The following is a 17,842-nucleotide window of genomic DNA, read 5'->3' as shown; positions in this document are numbered from 1 at the left end:
TCTACACATCTTTCTGGGTCAAGGATAAACACTGAATTTACATTGTGAAGTCCTCTTGAGGGTACCACCACAGTGACAAGAAAAGTTTAGTTTATCTCCTACAGATGAGTTCTACTTTTTCAAAGTGATTTAAGGCTAGACATACACTGAGGTACTTTTACGTTTAAGATATTTAAGAGCCTTTTTAAAAATAAATAAATATATATATATTTGAAATGAAAACAAAGCCTGTTGCATAAACGAGACACTGATTTGACGCTCTGGTTGCGCTTGACGGACTCTTGCTCCCTCTGCCTCCATTTTGTGCCAGAACACTGCTGTGCGCCAACAAAAGTACAGACTAAAGGTTAGGAGCGAACATCTTAAGGAGATATCTTCCTTGTAGTTGGAATCCAAGTAAGTTGCTTTCGAATTTGCGAATTTCCTTAGAAACCGAAAGCGGTGCCTTTTGCGCCCTTTTAGTGGTTTTTAAAGCTGGATCTCGGCCATCAGTAAAGGAAACTCGCTAGCGTTGAATCCGAGAGAGACAGACGGACGGGGGGAAAATGGAGGAGCAGTTCATCGGAGAGGATCCGACTATGAAGATGGAGGAAGACGAAGAAGCGAGTATGGAAGAACAGATACAGGCGGTCAGTGATGGAGGTCCGGGAGAAAGCGAGGGATCGAAGATTGATGCGAGTAAAAACGAGGAAGATGAAGGGTAAATTATTTACTACGAAGAAACGCTGATTGTTAGATAGAAACTTAGCCAAAACAAGCAAAGTATCCAAGTGCATGTTCGTATGGAAACTTCAAAATCGAAAATTTCATTTAATTCAGGGTTTTGTTTTTCTTACATGCATGTTTCCCCCCCCCCCCAAGTATATGCTTTATATTATTACTCTTAATTATTTTCCACCGCACTCTTGGTAAGCTTTTATTTGGACTGATCTGGTGACGTTTCTAGCTAGCCTAGCTAACCGGTAAAGCAAAACCAGCTAGTTAACTTACTCAGTTAATTTTATGGCAAATATTTAACCACTATAAACGAGTTAGTTTGTGTTTTTTTTTTTTTTGAAAATAGAAAATAGAAGAAAAGCAGACACCATCATTATTAGCCACAACCAGCCTAACTGGAAATACAGTAGATGTTGAATGAAACCTGTCAGGGCCTTAAGCTATGTAGCTAACCTTTTAATGATAGTTCTGTTTTCATACACTGTTGTAGCAACGAAATATTATAATGTAACATTCAGACTTTTTGTATCGATTTTGTTTCTAATGCAGATTACGCACTACCCTTTAGTTTAACGATAGAATGTTTCAATAAAACAAAACACCTGCTAATAAAGTAGCTAGCACGCTAATGTGCCCAGGTTTTAGATCATAAGGGCAATTAAATGGTTCTCCTAAACTGATCCTATTCTAACAAGCATAACTTGAGAAAGTAATGATTTTTTTTTTGTCTAGTTCATTTCGCTTTTATTTCTCGGAATAGTGTCAGTGGTGCCATGCAAACTAGCTACACAAGCCGAGTCACTTGTGCATTATTTGAGTAAAATATAATGGAGAATAACCTTAGGATGTCACACATGGCGTTAAAATAATAACAATAATAATATGCACCTTTCTGTTCTTTCCTACAGGAAAATGTTTGTTGGAGGTCTGAGCTGGGACACAACGAAAAAGGACTTGAAAGATTACTTCGCCAAGTTTGGGGAGGTTGTAGACTGCACTTTAAAGCTGGATCCTATGACTGGTCGATCCAGAGGCTTCGGCTTCATACTGTTTAAAGATGCTGAAAGTGTGGAAAAGGTAGTAGTGCTCTTCAGTGTGCTGTGTTTTGATCTTTTTACATCCTCAAAAGCCACAGCCTTTCAAACCCATCAAAACGAATGGAATAAAACTCAACTTACATGACAAATAATAAGCATTGTAAAACCAAGAGATGCAGAACCACACCAAAGTTGTCGTTGTTTTTTTAACAACTTGTTCCAAAATCTCTACAGCAGTTTCCACATAACAAAATTTTTTATGTCGTTGGGACAGTTTATATTTACAAACATATTATATATGTTTGGATATTCATACAAACATAGTAATGTTGTGAAAAATCTACCAAATAAGGTTGTTTCAGTTATCACTTTAAAATAATAGCAAAAACACAGTTCACCATAATACCAATAAATTGGAAAAGCGAAATGTCTGTTGTTCTGAATATTTTCCTTCAGCTGAAAACTTACTCACCATTATTTACTCACCATAATATATACATTTCCCTTTAAAACCCTTTAAAATATAAAAATAATGTGTTATTCTTTGTTTAAATAACAACCCATTTATTATTAGCTTTGATGATGCCGAGCCACAGCATACAAGTCTCTCTGAAAGAGTTGTTACTTTCGAAATGATATCATGTTAGACTGCTCACATTATAATAAGCACTTTAGATTAGAGGTTTCAGTAAATCAACCTATCTAACACTGTGTGAGTGCAAACATAACTCTCAACTTCCTGTTATATTAGTTAGCCTATTATTTACATGTTGGTCTAATATACAGTACAACCAGTTTTCTATTATAAAAGACAGTACCCACTTAATAATGATGATATGTCATCTATTCGCTGCAGGTTATTCAACAAAAAGAACACAAACTTAATGGAAAAGTGATCGACCCAAAGAAAGCAAAAGCCATGAAATCTAAGGAACCTGTGAAGAAGATCTTCGTCGGCGGCATTTCACCAGACACTCCCGAGGATAAGATTAGAGAGTACTTTCATGCATTTGGAGAGGTGTGTTAAAATGATTTTTCGAATTCCTAAAGATTTTGAGCAAATCTTTTTGTCTCTTCAATATGGGTTACATATGGAATGTATTGTTCATTGATTAAAATTTATTTCTCTTGATGGTTTAATTATATTTACCTTTAACCTCATAACAATTATTGTTGTTTCTGCTGTCAGGTGGAGTCTATTGAGTTGCCAATGGAGAACAAAACAAATAAAAGGCGAGGATTCTGTTTTATTACCTTCAGTGAGGAGGAACCAGTAAAGAAAATCATGGAAAAGAAGTACCATAACATTGGCCTAAGCAAGGTATGGTATAATAACCTTTATTGTTGTATTAATTAAGATTGCATTAATTAGTATTATTAAAAAAACATGACTAGTAATCAGGTCAAGAAATTTTATAATGGCATTAATGTAAATGTTAATGCTTGTATGTACTTTTTTTTACTTACACACACACACACACAGTGTGAAGTCAAAGTGGCAATGTCAAAGGAGCAGTACCAGCAGCAGCAGTGGGGTGGCAGAGGTGGCTTCACCTCTCGAGGTCGTGGGAGAGGAGGTGAGTACTGTTTGTGTAAAACAACTTTACGTCCTGGTATACTGAACTGACAGAGCATGCATGCTAGTGGCTTTAATGACACTGGCATTTAAAAAAAAAAAAAATTAATAAGTAAAAAAAATTAATAATAAAAAAAAAACAGAGCTTTTGATGAATAACGTTGAAAATTACTAAACGTCTTGTCTTCAGGGACAAAGACTCAATAAATCAAAATAAGTTTATTTGAATAGTTTCATGCCATATATTACATACATTCATTTATCATCTATACCGCCTAATCCTGTATACAGGGTCATGGGGGGCCTGTAGCCTGTTTCAGCAGACTTGGGGCTGGACAGGGTGCAAATTCATCGCAGGACACACATACACTAATTCACACATTAAGGGCAATTTGGGAACGCCAGTGGGCCTAATCTGCATGTCTTTGGATGGTGGGAGGAAACCCGGAGTACCCAGAGGAAACCCACCAAGCATGGGGAGAACATGCAAACTCCATGCACATAGAGATGGGAATCGAACCTGGCCAGGAATCGACCCAGACCTTGAAGGTGCAAGGTGACAGTGCTAACCACCGTGCCGCCTTGTTTCATGTCATATATGCCTCCTAATAAATCATACATGACAAGTTAAGTGCGCTGTGTAGATTCTTTATTAATGTATGATTTGCCCTATTTTAAGATTTACATCAAGTTAATAAAAGAAATAGAAGGCTCCCAAAACTTTCTGTGTTTTGGGCAAAAAGCTGTATTGCATAGTGAATGATTAAAACACATCTGCATTTGTTAATCCCCACCATCCATGTTACTGGGTTACACAGATTAAATACTTTTCATTAAAAAAAACACTTTTATGATCAAAAGGTTTGCTTGTAAACCTGGTTGTAGACAGAGACACCTCTCGGGCATTGCATGCATCAGGCAAGGTGAGTGGAAGGCCATGAGAGCAGGGGGTAATATTTGCACAACATGCAGTGTACCCAAAAATTTTAGGTACAAGTTATCTTAATTTTGAACTGAATTGCTCTCATGTAGCAGCATTTCTTATAATAACAGTATATATTTTGGTTATTGTTTGATCTATCTGTGCATGTAGTATGCAATATGTTAAAATTTTTTGGCTCTCCATTTCAGGGCCTAATCAAAATTGGAACCAGGGATATGGAAACTACTGGAATCAAGGATATGGAAATTATGGAAACTATGGCTACAACAATCAAGGCTATGGTGGATACGGGGGATATGATTACTCGGGTTACAACTACTACGGATATGGTGACTACAGCAGTATGTAATGCTGTTTGTGAAAAAAAACGCTGCAAAAACTCTAAGAAAATAATGTATGAAAGAATTTTTTTGATACTGATATTATGACAACTGTACACTAAATTACCTGAGCTTTAAGCATAGCTGTTTAGATCATTCGTGTTTTTGTTTTTGTCTGTCTTTGCTTTAACATAAAATATAATGTAGATATTTATTGTATAAGATGTGGTGCTATGTGGAATGGGAAAGGGATGTCTTACCTTTACAACTCATTTGTCACAAGTGCCTTGAGAGCCTTCAACAAGAGTTTAAAATGTACATCTGTAGGTCAGTGAAGAAATGACCACCAGCCAATGGCCACTTTTAGAAGAAAATAAACTATTTTTAAAAATTCATCCAGTTTACTCCAAAAATTTTTTGTCTCCTCCAATATTTGCAGAAAACATTATATTTGAAATACAGTGTAACGTAAGTATCTAATGCAATTAACATATTAATTACAAAATATTTTTTGAGTAATTGGCTAATTAAAACTGGATTAATAAAGTGCAATTCCGATGGTGTTGTTGGTATGTGAATCTACATCATGTATATCCAAAGTAGAATGTTTTGGCTCTAAGCTATTATCATCCTGCCATGTTCGTATACATTTAATAGCCACTGTTTTCTTCCTCCTGTGTTCTCTGCTCAACTTGCAGACCAGCAGAGTGGTTACGGCAAATCTCCAAGGCGAGGTGGCCATCAAAACAGTTACAAGCCATACTAGCATACTACAAGCATAAACTCCAAAACATACATACAGGTATGCAGTTGTATTACTTAACCCAAGCCATCCTTAGCCTTTAACTTATCCTACATTAACCACCATATTTAATGTATTTTGCTTAATTTTTTGCTTTTCTTTAAAGTTTTTCACAGCACCCTGGAGTGCTTTACTGTAGTGGTTAACATAGAGACTTCAGTCTTTTGGCAATAATGTTACAGCTGGCTTTTGGCTGTTTCTTGCCTTTTTTTTTGTAACAGTAAAAAAAGTTAACAGGTACAGTACTGCTAAATGGGTACGAGAAAGAAAATAAGGATTTGCAACGAAAACGCACAAAAGAAGAATGTTGTTTCCTAACTCTGACCTTGTTTGTACCTGCCAGCGGGAACTTCCTTGCAGGCCATGAGCTGACTTCCCGATTCTCTCAGGCCCGCTCAATGCGGACAGGGTACGAGAGGCGTACGCTCTCGAATGCTCCCATTTGGTATGGTCTTCCAACATCCTGTATATGAATTTTCAAAAAAATCAAAACAAACAAAAATAACAAGAAAACATATAACGGATACACCAAGCATTTATTCTTGCCTTTTTTACATTCTGTTTAAAATTCATGGCATTTGTTTATGTAATACAATATATCTCTGTAATTTCGTAATGTCATTTTTTACAGGTAATGGTAAAATACGACACACACTGAAAAAAAAAATAACTGTTTACTTTTCAAAGGATACAGCCTTCTCTGGATTTTCCAGTGTTAATATATATATTTATATATATATGCACTTTTAATCTTACATGTAATGCTTGCTTTTTTATTTATAGCTCGTGTAGCAGTAATATCCAGTAGTCCATGAGCTAAAACCTGGTTTGTACTTGGACACCACTACGTTGGAGAATTGCTTAATTTTCATATTTGTATTGTGTTTTAATGACAGCGGTGGAAGAAGTTCATTAATTTCATCTAACAAATTCTCTTTTTTAATCTTTGCAAACCTGAAAAATTTGCATGACAATGTTATTATTGTGAATTTAAAAGTAAAATCTTCATATTTGTGTGTCTTTGCTTAAATTTATTAATTAAGTTTAATGTATTTTGGGATTTTTATATTATGGAATTTTAAACAAGTATTTCTAGATTATTGCATTTTAGTATTAAAGAAGTAGAGTTTTTTTTTTTTCCGAGAAACATGCCTACATCTTTTTGTGTATAAAATTAATTCATTATTTTATTTTCTATTTTTCAGGTGGAGATATTTTGGAAGGTAACATCTGAAGCAAACATCTTTGAGTCGAGGCAGATGTTTATTAAGGAGTGTTAATGACAAAAAAAAAAAAAACACTTTAATTACAGCTACTGGCCATGTACAGTATGCTTTGTGTTAATGTCACCTGATGAAGGTGGATATTCCATTCGTCATTTAACTTACCCTCAGATGCAGTATAACACAATTTTTTCTAGTGACATAATTTCTTGTTTTGTGTTGATATGCTAGTTTATATTAGCAGAGTTTGATAGTCCATTATTTGCAAACATTGTGCTCCTAGGTCGTTAGATCATTTCTACATTTCAATAGTATTTATTAGTTAACATTAATATATGCAAGTACGTTGATATATATATTTTTTAGGCTTAGGAGTGTTTTGCTGCGAAATCATTTAGTGATTCTATGAATGAAATAAAATTGTAAAAATTCTGAATTCAATGCATGCCACAGAGTCTCTCTTTATTATGAGCAGTCTGTTGTGTAGTGTTCAGTATTTACATGCAAATTAACATATTTTTTGAGTGAATAAGGATAGTTGTACATTTCATTTTGTCCAGGATGTTTAGTGTAAGACAGAAAAAGAAAACCTTCATAATTAATGAAATACTATAAAATAAAAACCAATACTATTTAACGAACATCCAAAACAAAGGTTGGACCATAAATAGGATACGTGTACTCCAAAATACCTAATGCAATCATAAATGTACTTCCTTCTCTACCTTTACCCTTGACAGAAATGTATTTTATGACTCATTTGTCAAATAAACTACAACCACTATGCAGTTTCAAAGGTCTACAGAGGATAGAAATGAACTAGTGTCGGTCAGTCTTGTAAATACTAAGAATGAAATGTTTATTACTAATCAACCCTTGCAACCTCAGTGGTTCGATGTACCATTTATCTGTTAGCATCAATTTTAACACAGTAAACATTGTGCATTATATTTACATGGTCAAATGTTAGCTTTCAAGGTACAGTTGAAAGACCAAAAAGAAACAGCATAAATATGGATGATCTAATTTGCACTTAATTACATTTAATACGAGAGCAGGAAAAAAAGTCACTACGTTATGTAGGAATGACTCCAGTCGCCAAAAGAATGATGAACAAAACAATGATGGACACGATCACTCCAATTATAATCATCATTTTGATGTTTTTCCACCAATACTTTCTGGATACTCGTGCAGACGTCTTTTGAAACGAGTCCGCCTGGTCGAGAGGGCATGCGTTAAAAAAAGTGAAGGATAATGTAAAAATGGAGGTAACTTAGTAGCGTAATTGAAATTCAGAATCATTAAAGATACATTATTTATGCATTATAGTCAGGAGCAGTAAATAAAGCAGAATTAACTTACAGTGGCTTGCAGATCATCTGTTTTCTCGATTAGGTCATCTAGCCTCTCTCCCCTTTCCAAAACTTTGTTTATGTTGTCTTTGAGGATAATTTTGACATCATTGACTTGCTCCTGCACTTGATGCATCTTACTAGAGCCTTGGGGTTGGACATTTTGCTCAGCCTATAGATGGTATCCAAAGAATTTAATATAAAAAAAGTGAAAAAAAGTTCCACTTAATCTTTACTCGCTGCGAAAATACAGCATCGTAATGAGAAAAATATGACATTAGACAGTACATACTTATTATTTGTATCTGTAAACATCAATTAGTACTAGGTACTATGCCTGGTACAATGTGTGTTGTAGGAGTTGTTGATCATTGGCTGACAGTTTAACATAAGTTCAAATAGCAGTAATTAAACTGTTATGCAATCGCCATACGAACTATCAGCAAAATGTCTGTTTTGCAAGCTGTGACATTCCTTTGCTGACATTTCGCCTTCATACTTCCCTTTTGAGCGGATCCTGGACTTCCTCTATATGTCGATTGAGTGATGTAATAGACTTTGGTATATTTAAAGCATTTATATTCTCAATTCTGTAAAGTCTTTTTATCTTTGTACTTCATACATTGTTTTTTCTACATATCTGCTGTTATTGTATATTGTTCTTTCTATCTTTAAGAACTTGTGGAGCTAACAGCTTGGTTTTAACCTTAAGCAAATAAGTGCACAATCACAAGGCAAACAGAACGAGGAAACATTTCACTTACCATAGTCGTACTTCTCTCAGATGCCGAATTCAAGTGTTCTGTGCTCGAATGATCCTAACACCACCAACTTTGTTTTACAACAATCTCTCTACCATTGCTTACCAGAAACAGGATATAGTTTGTATCCCAGGCTGCTACTAGCTACGATACAAGTCTGAGCAAACAGGCAGGAAGGTTTCAGACCTCATTTGCACACAAGGCCACCCCTCCCAGACTGCGTGTACATTAACAACTGCTGGATAACTGCAGCCTGCCTACTGGCTATGAGTCAGTCAATCATTCAGACCAGGCCTAGCATATGCTCGTCAAACACCTGGTGAGGTATATGTACTCATATGACTGACCAAAGGCCACGATCTTTATCAGAGGACTGTTAAAAAAAAGGCAATAAAAAAGAGGAAAGTAATAAAAGAACAAGGTTTACCATTCTGTTTCTTGTCACAGACTATTATATAATCCTAGCAAAGGATCCTTTCAGCACTAAATACAATTTTTTTATTTCTTCTTTGGCATAGTCACAAAATTGTACCTTTAAATTATTAGATATTTATATGACAAAATCTACATTCACTCTGGAAATTGGGGTTTTACAGCCAGTGTGATAAGGCAAGAAACTGGAGTCAATGCTAATATGACCACCATCTTTTTTTAATGGGGTTAAAATTGTTAGTCTTTTATAAAGGTAACCGGTATAAAGTGTGTCAAAAGAATGTTCAGTTTTAACTTACTAAAACTATCTTAGAATATAATCTCTATTATGGAGTGACACATGTTAGTGGGTAACATTGCTGTCTCACTGCAATTTAGTTGGACTCGCTATTTTTGGGGGGGATGTATATAACTATGTAAATATGTCAGTGTAGTGTCTCGCTTCCCATTCTGGGTGTCATCCCACACGGCACCCACAGACTCAAGGTCCACAACAATCCCTTACTTACTCACTTATTGTATTCACCACTTTATCCTGTACACAGTGTCACTGGACGCTTGAAGACTTTCCCAGACACAAGGTAGGGTACATCCTGGATGGGCACACACACTCATTCACACTCTACAAGCAATTTGGGAACGCCAATTAGCATAATCTGCATGTTTCTGGACTGTGGAAGGAAACCCACCAAGCACGGGTAGAACATGTAAACTTAGAAAACCAAACATAGAAACCAAACCTGGAGCCTGGAGGTGCAAGGCAATATTGCAGCCCCACTACAATTGTAATCAGGATAAATCAGGTGCTGTTTAATGAATAGAAATTAACTGCTAAAGTAAAGTCTTTTTTTTTTTTTTTCGTTTTTTAAATACTTGTTTAAAATTACATCTGCAGTTCTTAGGTATACCTAAGTCTTCACTATTCAGGTGAGATTCTTCATTAAAGCTACTTGAAACCATTTATATTAGAAAGCAAGTGAAACCTCTTATGTACATTAACAACTGCTGGATAACTGCAGCCTGCCTACTGGCTATGAGTCAGTCAATCATTCAGACCAGGCCTAGCATATGCTCGTCAAACACCTGGTCGTCAAACAACTGCTAAAGTAAAGTCTTTTTTTTTTCCCGTTTTTTAAATACTTGTTTAAAATTACATCTGCAGTTCTTAGGTATACCTAAGTCTTCACTATTCAGGTGAGATTCTTCATTAAAGCTACTTGAAACCATTTATATTAGAAAGCAAGTGAAACCTCTTATAGTTTTTTAAGTTATTGTTTATAACTTAAGAACAAGAAAAATGGGCAAGCATCTAAGCAACTTTGACACGGGTCATATCGTGATGTCTAGACCAATGAGTCTGATCATCTTCAAAAACATGGTTAAAAAAACAACAACACATGATTACTACCTAATGATCACAGACACTTTCAGTGGTTTTCACCAGAAATAACACAATAGTGTGCTTAATGGTGAACTTGTAGAACCCCATCTGAATAGTAAATAGACCTGACTGAGAAACGGATAGCACTGCCTTGCACCTTTAGGGTCTGGGTTTAATTCCCACTTCAGGTGTGCATGGAATTCTCCTTGTCCTTGGTGAGTTTCCTCCCAAATTGTCTGTTAAGCATATACAAGTACAAAATGTGTCCTGAATTGGCCCCCCATCCAAGTCAAACCCAAGAAAATATATGACATATGACAAAAACCATATACATATTTGAACGTGAAGCAATTCAAGGAAATTCGGTTTGCGCGCGCGCGTATGTAAAAACAGATTTTGTTTTGTCATAGCCTATTTCCTGAACGATTGTTTTTTTGTGTGTGTACGGTTTCTTTATGTCATCTTTTATTTTCAAGCTAAAGGAACTCTCCAAGTTAACTTAAAGAATTTTGTAGTAGTTGTAGGTGTTTATCACTAGAGGTTGCTGACGCAGCACTTTCAGTGAGCCTGAATGCGGGGCAAAATTCACGGACCGAATAGACCACGCCCACTAGGGGGGGAGGGTGAAGATCCTTTACTTGTTTTCTCGAAGCAAAAAGCTGTACTGTTCTATACTGTACTGTTCTGTACATTCATAATGAATAATACCGGGTATAGCAAACCAGGAAAAACCTTCCTTTTTACATCGGAATCTGTCGGTGAAGGTCACTCTGGTGAGACTTTGATTTTTGTCCTATGTTACTTGTACTAATGTATCCGCCAGAAATTAAACCCGCTATACACGTACTATACTCTACTTGTATACAAATAATAAAACTATTCTTTACTGACTACAGTTATTGCTAATGATTCATTTTTTTTAAATCTTGAAAAGTTCTAATACAACCTGTACGTACCCGTTCAGACATGTCCATACATGCCTTATTAATGAAGTAATAAACTTATTATATAATCCATATTCATTTTAAAATTCATTCATTGTATACCATAGCATTAAAAAAAAATTGGGGGAAAAAAACAAAGTGTACTCTGTTTCACCCACAGATAAAATGTGCGATCAAATAAGTGATGCTGTTTTGGATGCATATCTGTCGCGAGACCCCGACTCCAGAGTTGCCTGTGGTATGAGTTGTCCTTTGAGTTTAATTCCAAATTGTCCTCTTGTGTGAACTGTGTATATGTATGAGGGTAAGTCAAAAATGATCCTTAACCTGGCTATATTACAACCTCTGTCTTATCAGCGCTTTCCGTTCAAGGCTACTGTCTTACTGCAGGTGTGAACATGTTACATCACTTCATTTGTAACTGTGGTGCGAGCAAAAATGGATGCCCCACTTGTGATTGGCGATTCGTGGATTTTTAAAATTTTGTATGAGTGTGTGGCCCCATGGTGTAGCTGGTGTCGAAACAACTCACAGAAGAGCATAAACAGAATCGTTCAGATATCTGCAAACTAAATTTGGGCTGATACTCTAAATAAGGAGAAAGTTTCTTGAAGACAATCACGACTGGTGACGAGACATGGATTCTTCACTACGAGCCTGAGAGTAAAACGGCTATGGAACGGAAATATCCTCAAAAAAAGTTTGAAAGTCAACCATCAATTGGAAAATTGATGTTTACAGTTCACTGGGATTCTCAAGGACCAGTATTGTAACATTATCAGAAAAAAGGGCCGTTGTGATCTTGCATGACAATGCACGTCCGCACACTTTTGCTCACATTGTCAACACTCTGTAAGAACTTCATTTTGAGGTGTAAAAGCCACCACTCTATAGTCCTCATCTTGTTCCATTGGACTTGGACTCCAGTTTTGTTCCCTGAAAGCAGCCAAACGAGGATGAAGAAGTGAAGATGGTGGTGCATTTGTGGCTCGCAGCTCAGCCCAAAATATTTTGTTAATGAGGGAATACAAAATCTTGTCGACAGATAAACAAAGTGTTTTAAAAAAGCAAGGCAAAATATTATGTATTTGTCTTTTCTAATAGTTCAGTAAAATAAATTCTACAGCCAGTGTGTGGATTAATTTTGCCTCACTCTTCTGTATGTGTGTGTGATACATGCTAACTGCCCAGTTCATTAGCTACACCTTGCTAGTACTTGTTTGGTCCCCCTTTTGTCTTCGTAACTTCCTTGGCATGGATATGTGCTGGAAACATTCATTGGAGATTTTGGTCCATACTGACATAATATCACATTGTTGCTGCTATACATGCATGCCATGTTTAAAAGTTACTATCCCTTTCCTTCCTACTCGGATGCTTGGCATAAACTTCAGAAGATTCTTTTGACCATGTCTACATGCCAATATATATATTAATATGCTGCCATGGAATTAGCTGATTAGATATTTGTATTAACGAGCAGTTGAACTGGGAGACCTAATGAAGTGTGTGGTCAGTGTATACAGTATAGTATCTGTGTGTGTGTGCATGTGTGTGATTAGAATAGTAGGGTTAGGCTTCAGTCAATGACTGTTATTTAGTCTTATTAGTCTTTAAATTTTTAGTGTTTAACTGGGCTTCAATTAAGAGGAACATTCTTTTCGAACAGAATGTGTGGCTAAGACGGGTATGATCCTGCTTTGTGGAGAGGTGACCTCGAAGGCATTCATTGATCTTCAAAAAGTGGTCAGAGATACTGTGAAGAATATTGGTTACGATGACTCATCCAAAGGTAAGAAAGACAAATTACTTTGAAAATGAAAAGACTAAGTTTGTATGCATTTTGTGATCCTTTTATGAAAGCAGTTAGTAATCTCACCATCCTTATTGTCATTGTTTAAATCTTTCACGTTCTCCCTTGTATGTGTGGCTTTCTTCTGGGTTGTTTGGTTTTCTCCTACCATCCAAGACCATGCCAGAGATATACTAAAATGTCCTTAGGTCTAAATAAAGATGCAAATGTGTGTGCATTGTGCCGTGTCTTATACCTGGCATCCCACTTTGGGTCCATACTGTATATATTGCGTAGAATTCATTCCAACCTTGACCAGGATAAAGATTTTTCTGAAGATGGGCAAAGTGACATGAAATAATTGGTGGCACAGAAACACTTATGATGCTACTCTCTCACTAGGTTTTGACTACAAGACCTGCAATGTGATTATTGCTTTAGAACCACAGTGTGCTGAGATTAGTGACTGTGTGTTTGAAGGTCGTGATGAGGATGACATTGGTGCTGGTGATCAGGTTGGATACATTTTTATACAAATACACTATACATTTTTCAATTTTACCCGTTCTTTATGTGTACTCAAATCATACAAGTAACTTATTCATATAGCGTCAATTATTAATGTCATATATGTTTGTTTAAATGGTTATTACTAATCTTCCCCTTCTTCTTCTTCTTTTTTTATTAAAGGGTTTAATGTTTGGCTATGCAACAGATGAGACTGAGGAATGCATGCCATTGACCATCCTCTTGGCTCATAAGCTTAACTATAAGATGAAAGAGCTGTCAAGAAATGGAGTGTGTCCCTGGATACTACCTGACTGTAAATCTCAGGTACAATGAAGGGAAGGAGACTTCACAATACAGTCTAATAACAGCAGCAGATTTAAAACAATGTTGTTTTACAGGTTACTGTGGAATACTGTGATAACAAGGGAGCTATGGAGCCAATTCGAGTTCATACAGTGGTCATCTCGGTCCAGCATAAAGCTGACATTACATTAGATGAAATACGACAGAATCTGATGGAGAAAGTGGTTAAAGCGGTTATCCCAGCCAAGTACCTGGATGCCAGAACTATATATCACCTGCTTCCAAGTGGAAAATTCCTAATGGGGGGCCCACAGGTGAGTGCAATTTTTAATTAATAGAACATTAATATTTAAGGTTTAAATGAAAGTTTCTGAAGATATATTGATTTTTATAAAGAATTTTAGTTGATTTACATCGCTGTGTAAGAAGTTTGGTATGACCTGACCTTCTTGTGTCTGAAAATTTGATTCCGTAATCAGGGCGATGCGGGGCTTACAGGCAGAAAGATCATTGTTGACACATATGGTGGCTGGGGTGGTCATGGTGGCGGTGCATTCTCTGGGAAGGATTGCAGCAAAGTGGACCGTTCTGGAGCGTACGCTGCCCGCTGGGTCGCCAAATCACTAGTAAAAGCCAAGCTTTGCAGAAGAGCACTGGTACAGGTAAGGAAGGCCAATATTCTCGATTGTGTCTACACATTATACAAGATTTTCTATAAAATTTTGTCTTGGTTCTCGGTATTAAAGGTCAACTGCTTGTTTTACTAATTAAAAAGAGATCATGAAAATTTGGTTTTCAATTTGTTAACAGCTTTTCCAAACAATTTTTTTTTAATAGATCTCCTATGCTATTGGCATAAGCCAACCTTTGTCAATCTCAGTTTTCCATTATGGGACGTCCACCAAAGATGAAGATGAGCTTCTGGAAATTGTACAAAAGAATTTTGACTTAAGACCAGGAGTAATTGTTAGGTAAGTAGGATTAGGACACAATTAAGTGAAGACTTTAAAATAGTACAGGTTATAATGCTCCTAAGGATGACTTATATAATGATTTTATTAGGTTGTTTTAATTTTTTTTATTCTTTTACAGACAGCTTGGTTTGAAAACTCCCATTTTTCAGAGAACCGCCTGTTTTGGACATTTTGGAAGAGAAGAATTTCCCTGGGAGAAGGCAAAGAAATTGGTGTTTTAGTATATCAGTTATAGCCAAGAAAAAATATTTCGCTGCAGCAAATAAAATCTAAAATATTAATCATAACATGGGGGGGTCAACTTTGAAAAGTGACTCTTTTTAATTAAAGCAGTTCACACAGGAAGGAACTCTTCTATCTTTAATAATAAGCAGTTGTTGTAAAATTTTGGAGCAAACATAAGGAAGTGTTTAATCATATGATGGATAGCACAACTTTTTACACTATTCATGTTTTATTGAAATTAACCTTTTTGCTCTGTTGTTAAAATCTAATATGAATCACATACAGTACATATTAGACAAAATGTAATTATATAATATGCTGAAATTGCACAGAATTATGTTTATAAAAAATACATAAAAAATATAATAAAGCTAAAAATGCTTATTAAAAATATATTTTTTAAGAAAACAAATAATTTATATTTCGTATTTCTTAAAACCAAGAGGATAAACTAGTTTTGAAAATGTAGTAATTGTCTAGTTCACACAAGGTTCGGTACTTTTCTTTGTGGCATCTGAGGTTTTATTTGACTTTTTAGGAATTCAGTTGTTTTGTGATTTTTTTTTTCTGTCACTTCCACCTTCCACCATCGAGTGTCAGCAAAGAATTAAAAATAGAGTGGATTACGTCACAGTTTCTGGTCTGAAGAAGACAAAATACATAAATGCGAAATATGAACATCCTTTAAGGCTGCATAGTGTCTCTTGCTTTCAGGTTTAAGGTTCAAATCTTGCCTCTGTCTTATTCGCCTATTCTCCTTGTGCTTTCCTCTGTTTTTTTTTTTTTTTATCAATGCCTGTAGTCCATGCTATGCCTCTGGATACGCCGGAACCCCTCAAACCAGTGACTGTGGGTTCAGACCATATCTCATCTGATGTACTGTATTACAAACATATTAAAACCTACACAATGTATTAAAACCAAATAAACTTTAAATTTTTATAATATTATGCTTTTCTCAATGCTCTAACAATAGCATGTTTCTGATTCCTACATAAAACAATCAGCAATAAGAAAGTATGTTTTATCACGAAAGACTGATAAGAACAAAGATAAAATCCACTGTGCAGTGGAACATTTTAAATATTATAGATGTAAATTATGTTTTAAATGCATAGGTTTATCAATTGCATACACAGGAATTATATTTATTATTATTATTATTATTATTACCATTGCTGTAAGAGGGATTCTATTTTTTATACTAGGCACATCTTTTCAAAACTTTTAATAAAGTTTTCTTTACTAGCACACAGATAATTTTTACTAGCACATAGATCTTTACTAGCATACACATAACCTTGCGTGCAAAATGCAAGCCTACCAAAACACTTTTTCATATCTCAAAATCAACATATTCTGCCATAACACTGGTTTAATTGTGTTTAATTTACTTTATCGGTCACAAAAGAATGATGTCAAAAATACCAAGAACATGTGGAATAAAAAAAAGAATAATAATAAAAGAATTTAAATAAAAAAAATAAAAAAATAATTTATATATATATATATATATATATATATATATATATAAACCCCAACATTAGAGTAAAAAAACATTACAGTATGTTTGATGCTTATCCCCCAGCCAGCTTAATTCTCATAGAGGCAATCCCTTCGGTAAGATGTGAACCTTAATAGTAGAGTGATCATCTACATCTGGGTAAGACAGTGGACCATTGAGAACCATCTTATGTTTAAAGGATGACCTTATTAGCCATCTGGTTGCAGTAGTATGTACAGTAAATAGTATTACTCTAGTGGTGCAACATCGCTGATAGCGTGAGAATGGTAGCAAGTCAACGAATACCATCAAAGAAGATGTGATCACCGCTGTTCAAAAGTAGGTGAATAAATACGTTCATGACAAAATTGGTTTGAGGATATTGTATATAAAACAATTCCTATATACATGAGGAATGGGGGGAGGTTGTTGAAGGAACATTATAAATGCTTTAGTCCAGATATTGGGATATTCTTTTTCTCTTCAATGTGCTCATTTTTTTCTTACACTGTCATTGCTGTTTGCAATATAAAAAATATTTTAAAAGAAATAAATCAGTAATGCAGAGTATTATAATTAAAATCATGAGAGTGAGCCCTAAGATTGTTTGGTTTACAGTAAAATGAGAAAGGAATTGCTTGAAGAGTCTGCCAAGCTTCGATACGGTTACTGGGCAGCATTGGTTCACTTGTGGGCTGAGAGATAATTTAATTTAAAAAGTGAAACTCTCATTAAATGTAAAGTGAAATATTTCAAGCTTTTTTCTGATTAAATCTTAAAATCAAAAATCCAATGTCTTTAAATATTTCCTTAAAGCAGTAAAAAAGTATTTACAATAAAGAAATTCATACATTCATTCAAAAATTTGTGCTTGGTCATAGCTCTTTTAATATTAACTACTCCACTGCGGCATAGGATGGAATAAGTCAGCCTGTGGCACCGCTGAGGCTTTATTAAAGACCAGGTTGCTTTAATAGCAGCCATCAGCGCGTCTGCACTTTGGGTCAGGCGTACCATCTTTCGATGAGGGGCATTGTGTCACA

The 17,842-nt window shown here is 35.4% G+C and overlaps 3 protein-coding genes across 9 annotated transcripts; 2 read left to right on the top strand and 1 right to left on the bottom strand.

The window, feature by feature from the left end:
• Positions 1-283: 283 nt before the first annotated feature.
• Positions 284-7,059, top strand: hnrnpd (heterogeneous nuclear ribonucleoprotein D). Of its 6 annotated transcripts, none has more exons than XM_053516076.1 (8): positions 284-700; positions 1,626-1,794; positions 2,611-2,772; positions 2,944-3,075; positions 3,238-3,331; positions 4,462-4,602; positions 5,292-5,395; positions 6,601-7,059. In XM_053516076.1, the coding sequence occupies exons 1-7, from the start codon at positions 546-548 to the stop codon at positions 5,357-5,359; spliced, it is 921 nt and encodes a 306-aa protein (XP_053372051.1). In that variant the 5' UTR covers positions 284-545; the 3' UTR covers positions 5,360-5,395; positions 6,601-7,059. The 6 variants fall into 6 exon arrangements, with proteins under 6 accessions (XP_053372051.1, XP_053372048.1, XP_053372047.1 ...); XM_053516073.1 differs by having other exon boundaries at positions 4,462-4,614; XM_053516072.1 differs by having other exon boundaries at positions 4,462-4,614; positions 5,739-7,059.
• Positions 7,055-8,996, bottom strand: si:ch73-234b20.5 (uncharacterized protein LOC449923 homolog). The gene is made up of 3 exons (XM_053516077.1): positions 8,738-8,996; positions 7,984-8,145; positions 7,055-7,837 (listed from the first exon to the last, which is right to left on the bottom strand). Exons 1-3 carry the CDS (start codon positions 8,738-8,740, stop codon positions 7,694-7,696), a joined length of 309 nt encoding a protein of 102 aa, XP_053372052.1. The 5' UTR covers positions 8,741-8,996; the 3' UTR covers positions 7,055-7,693.
• Positions 8,997-11,182: 2,186 nt separating this feature from the next.
• mat2al (methionine adenosyltransferase II, alpha-like) lies at positions 11,183-16,240 on the top strand. 2 transcript variants are annotated; one of them, XM_053515702.1, is made up of 9 exons: positions 11,183-11,320; positions 11,652-11,729; positions 13,161-13,283; positions 13,686-13,798; positions 13,974-14,117; positions 14,192-14,410; positions 14,576-14,758; positions 14,934-15,067; positions 15,189-16,240. In XM_053515702.1, exons 1-9 carry the CDS (start codon positions 11,245-11,247, stop codon positions 15,289-15,291), a joined length of 1,173 nt encoding a protein of 390 aa, XP_053371677.1. In that variant the 5' UTR covers positions 11,183-11,244; the 3' UTR covers positions 15,292-16,240. The 2 variants fall into 2 exon arrangements, with proteins under 2 accessions (XP_053371677.1, XP_053371678.1); XM_053515703.1 differs by lacking the exon at positions 15,189-16,240 and having other exon boundaries at positions 14,934-15,071.
• The last annotated feature ends 1,602 nt before the right edge of the window (positions 16,241-17,842 follow it).

The sequence above is a fragment of the Clarias gariepinus genome, chromosome 17 (assembly GCF_024256425.1).
Source record: "Clarias gariepinus isolate MV-2021 ecotype Netherlands chromosome 17, CGAR_prim_01v2, whole genome shotgun sequence".
Lineage (NCBI taxonomy): Eukaryota > Metazoa > Chordata > Actinopteri > Siluriformes > Clariidae > Clarias > Clarias gariepinus.
The sequence above is the reverse complement of the archived record's forward strand: the minus strand, read 5'-3'. Positions and strand labels throughout refer to the sequence as shown.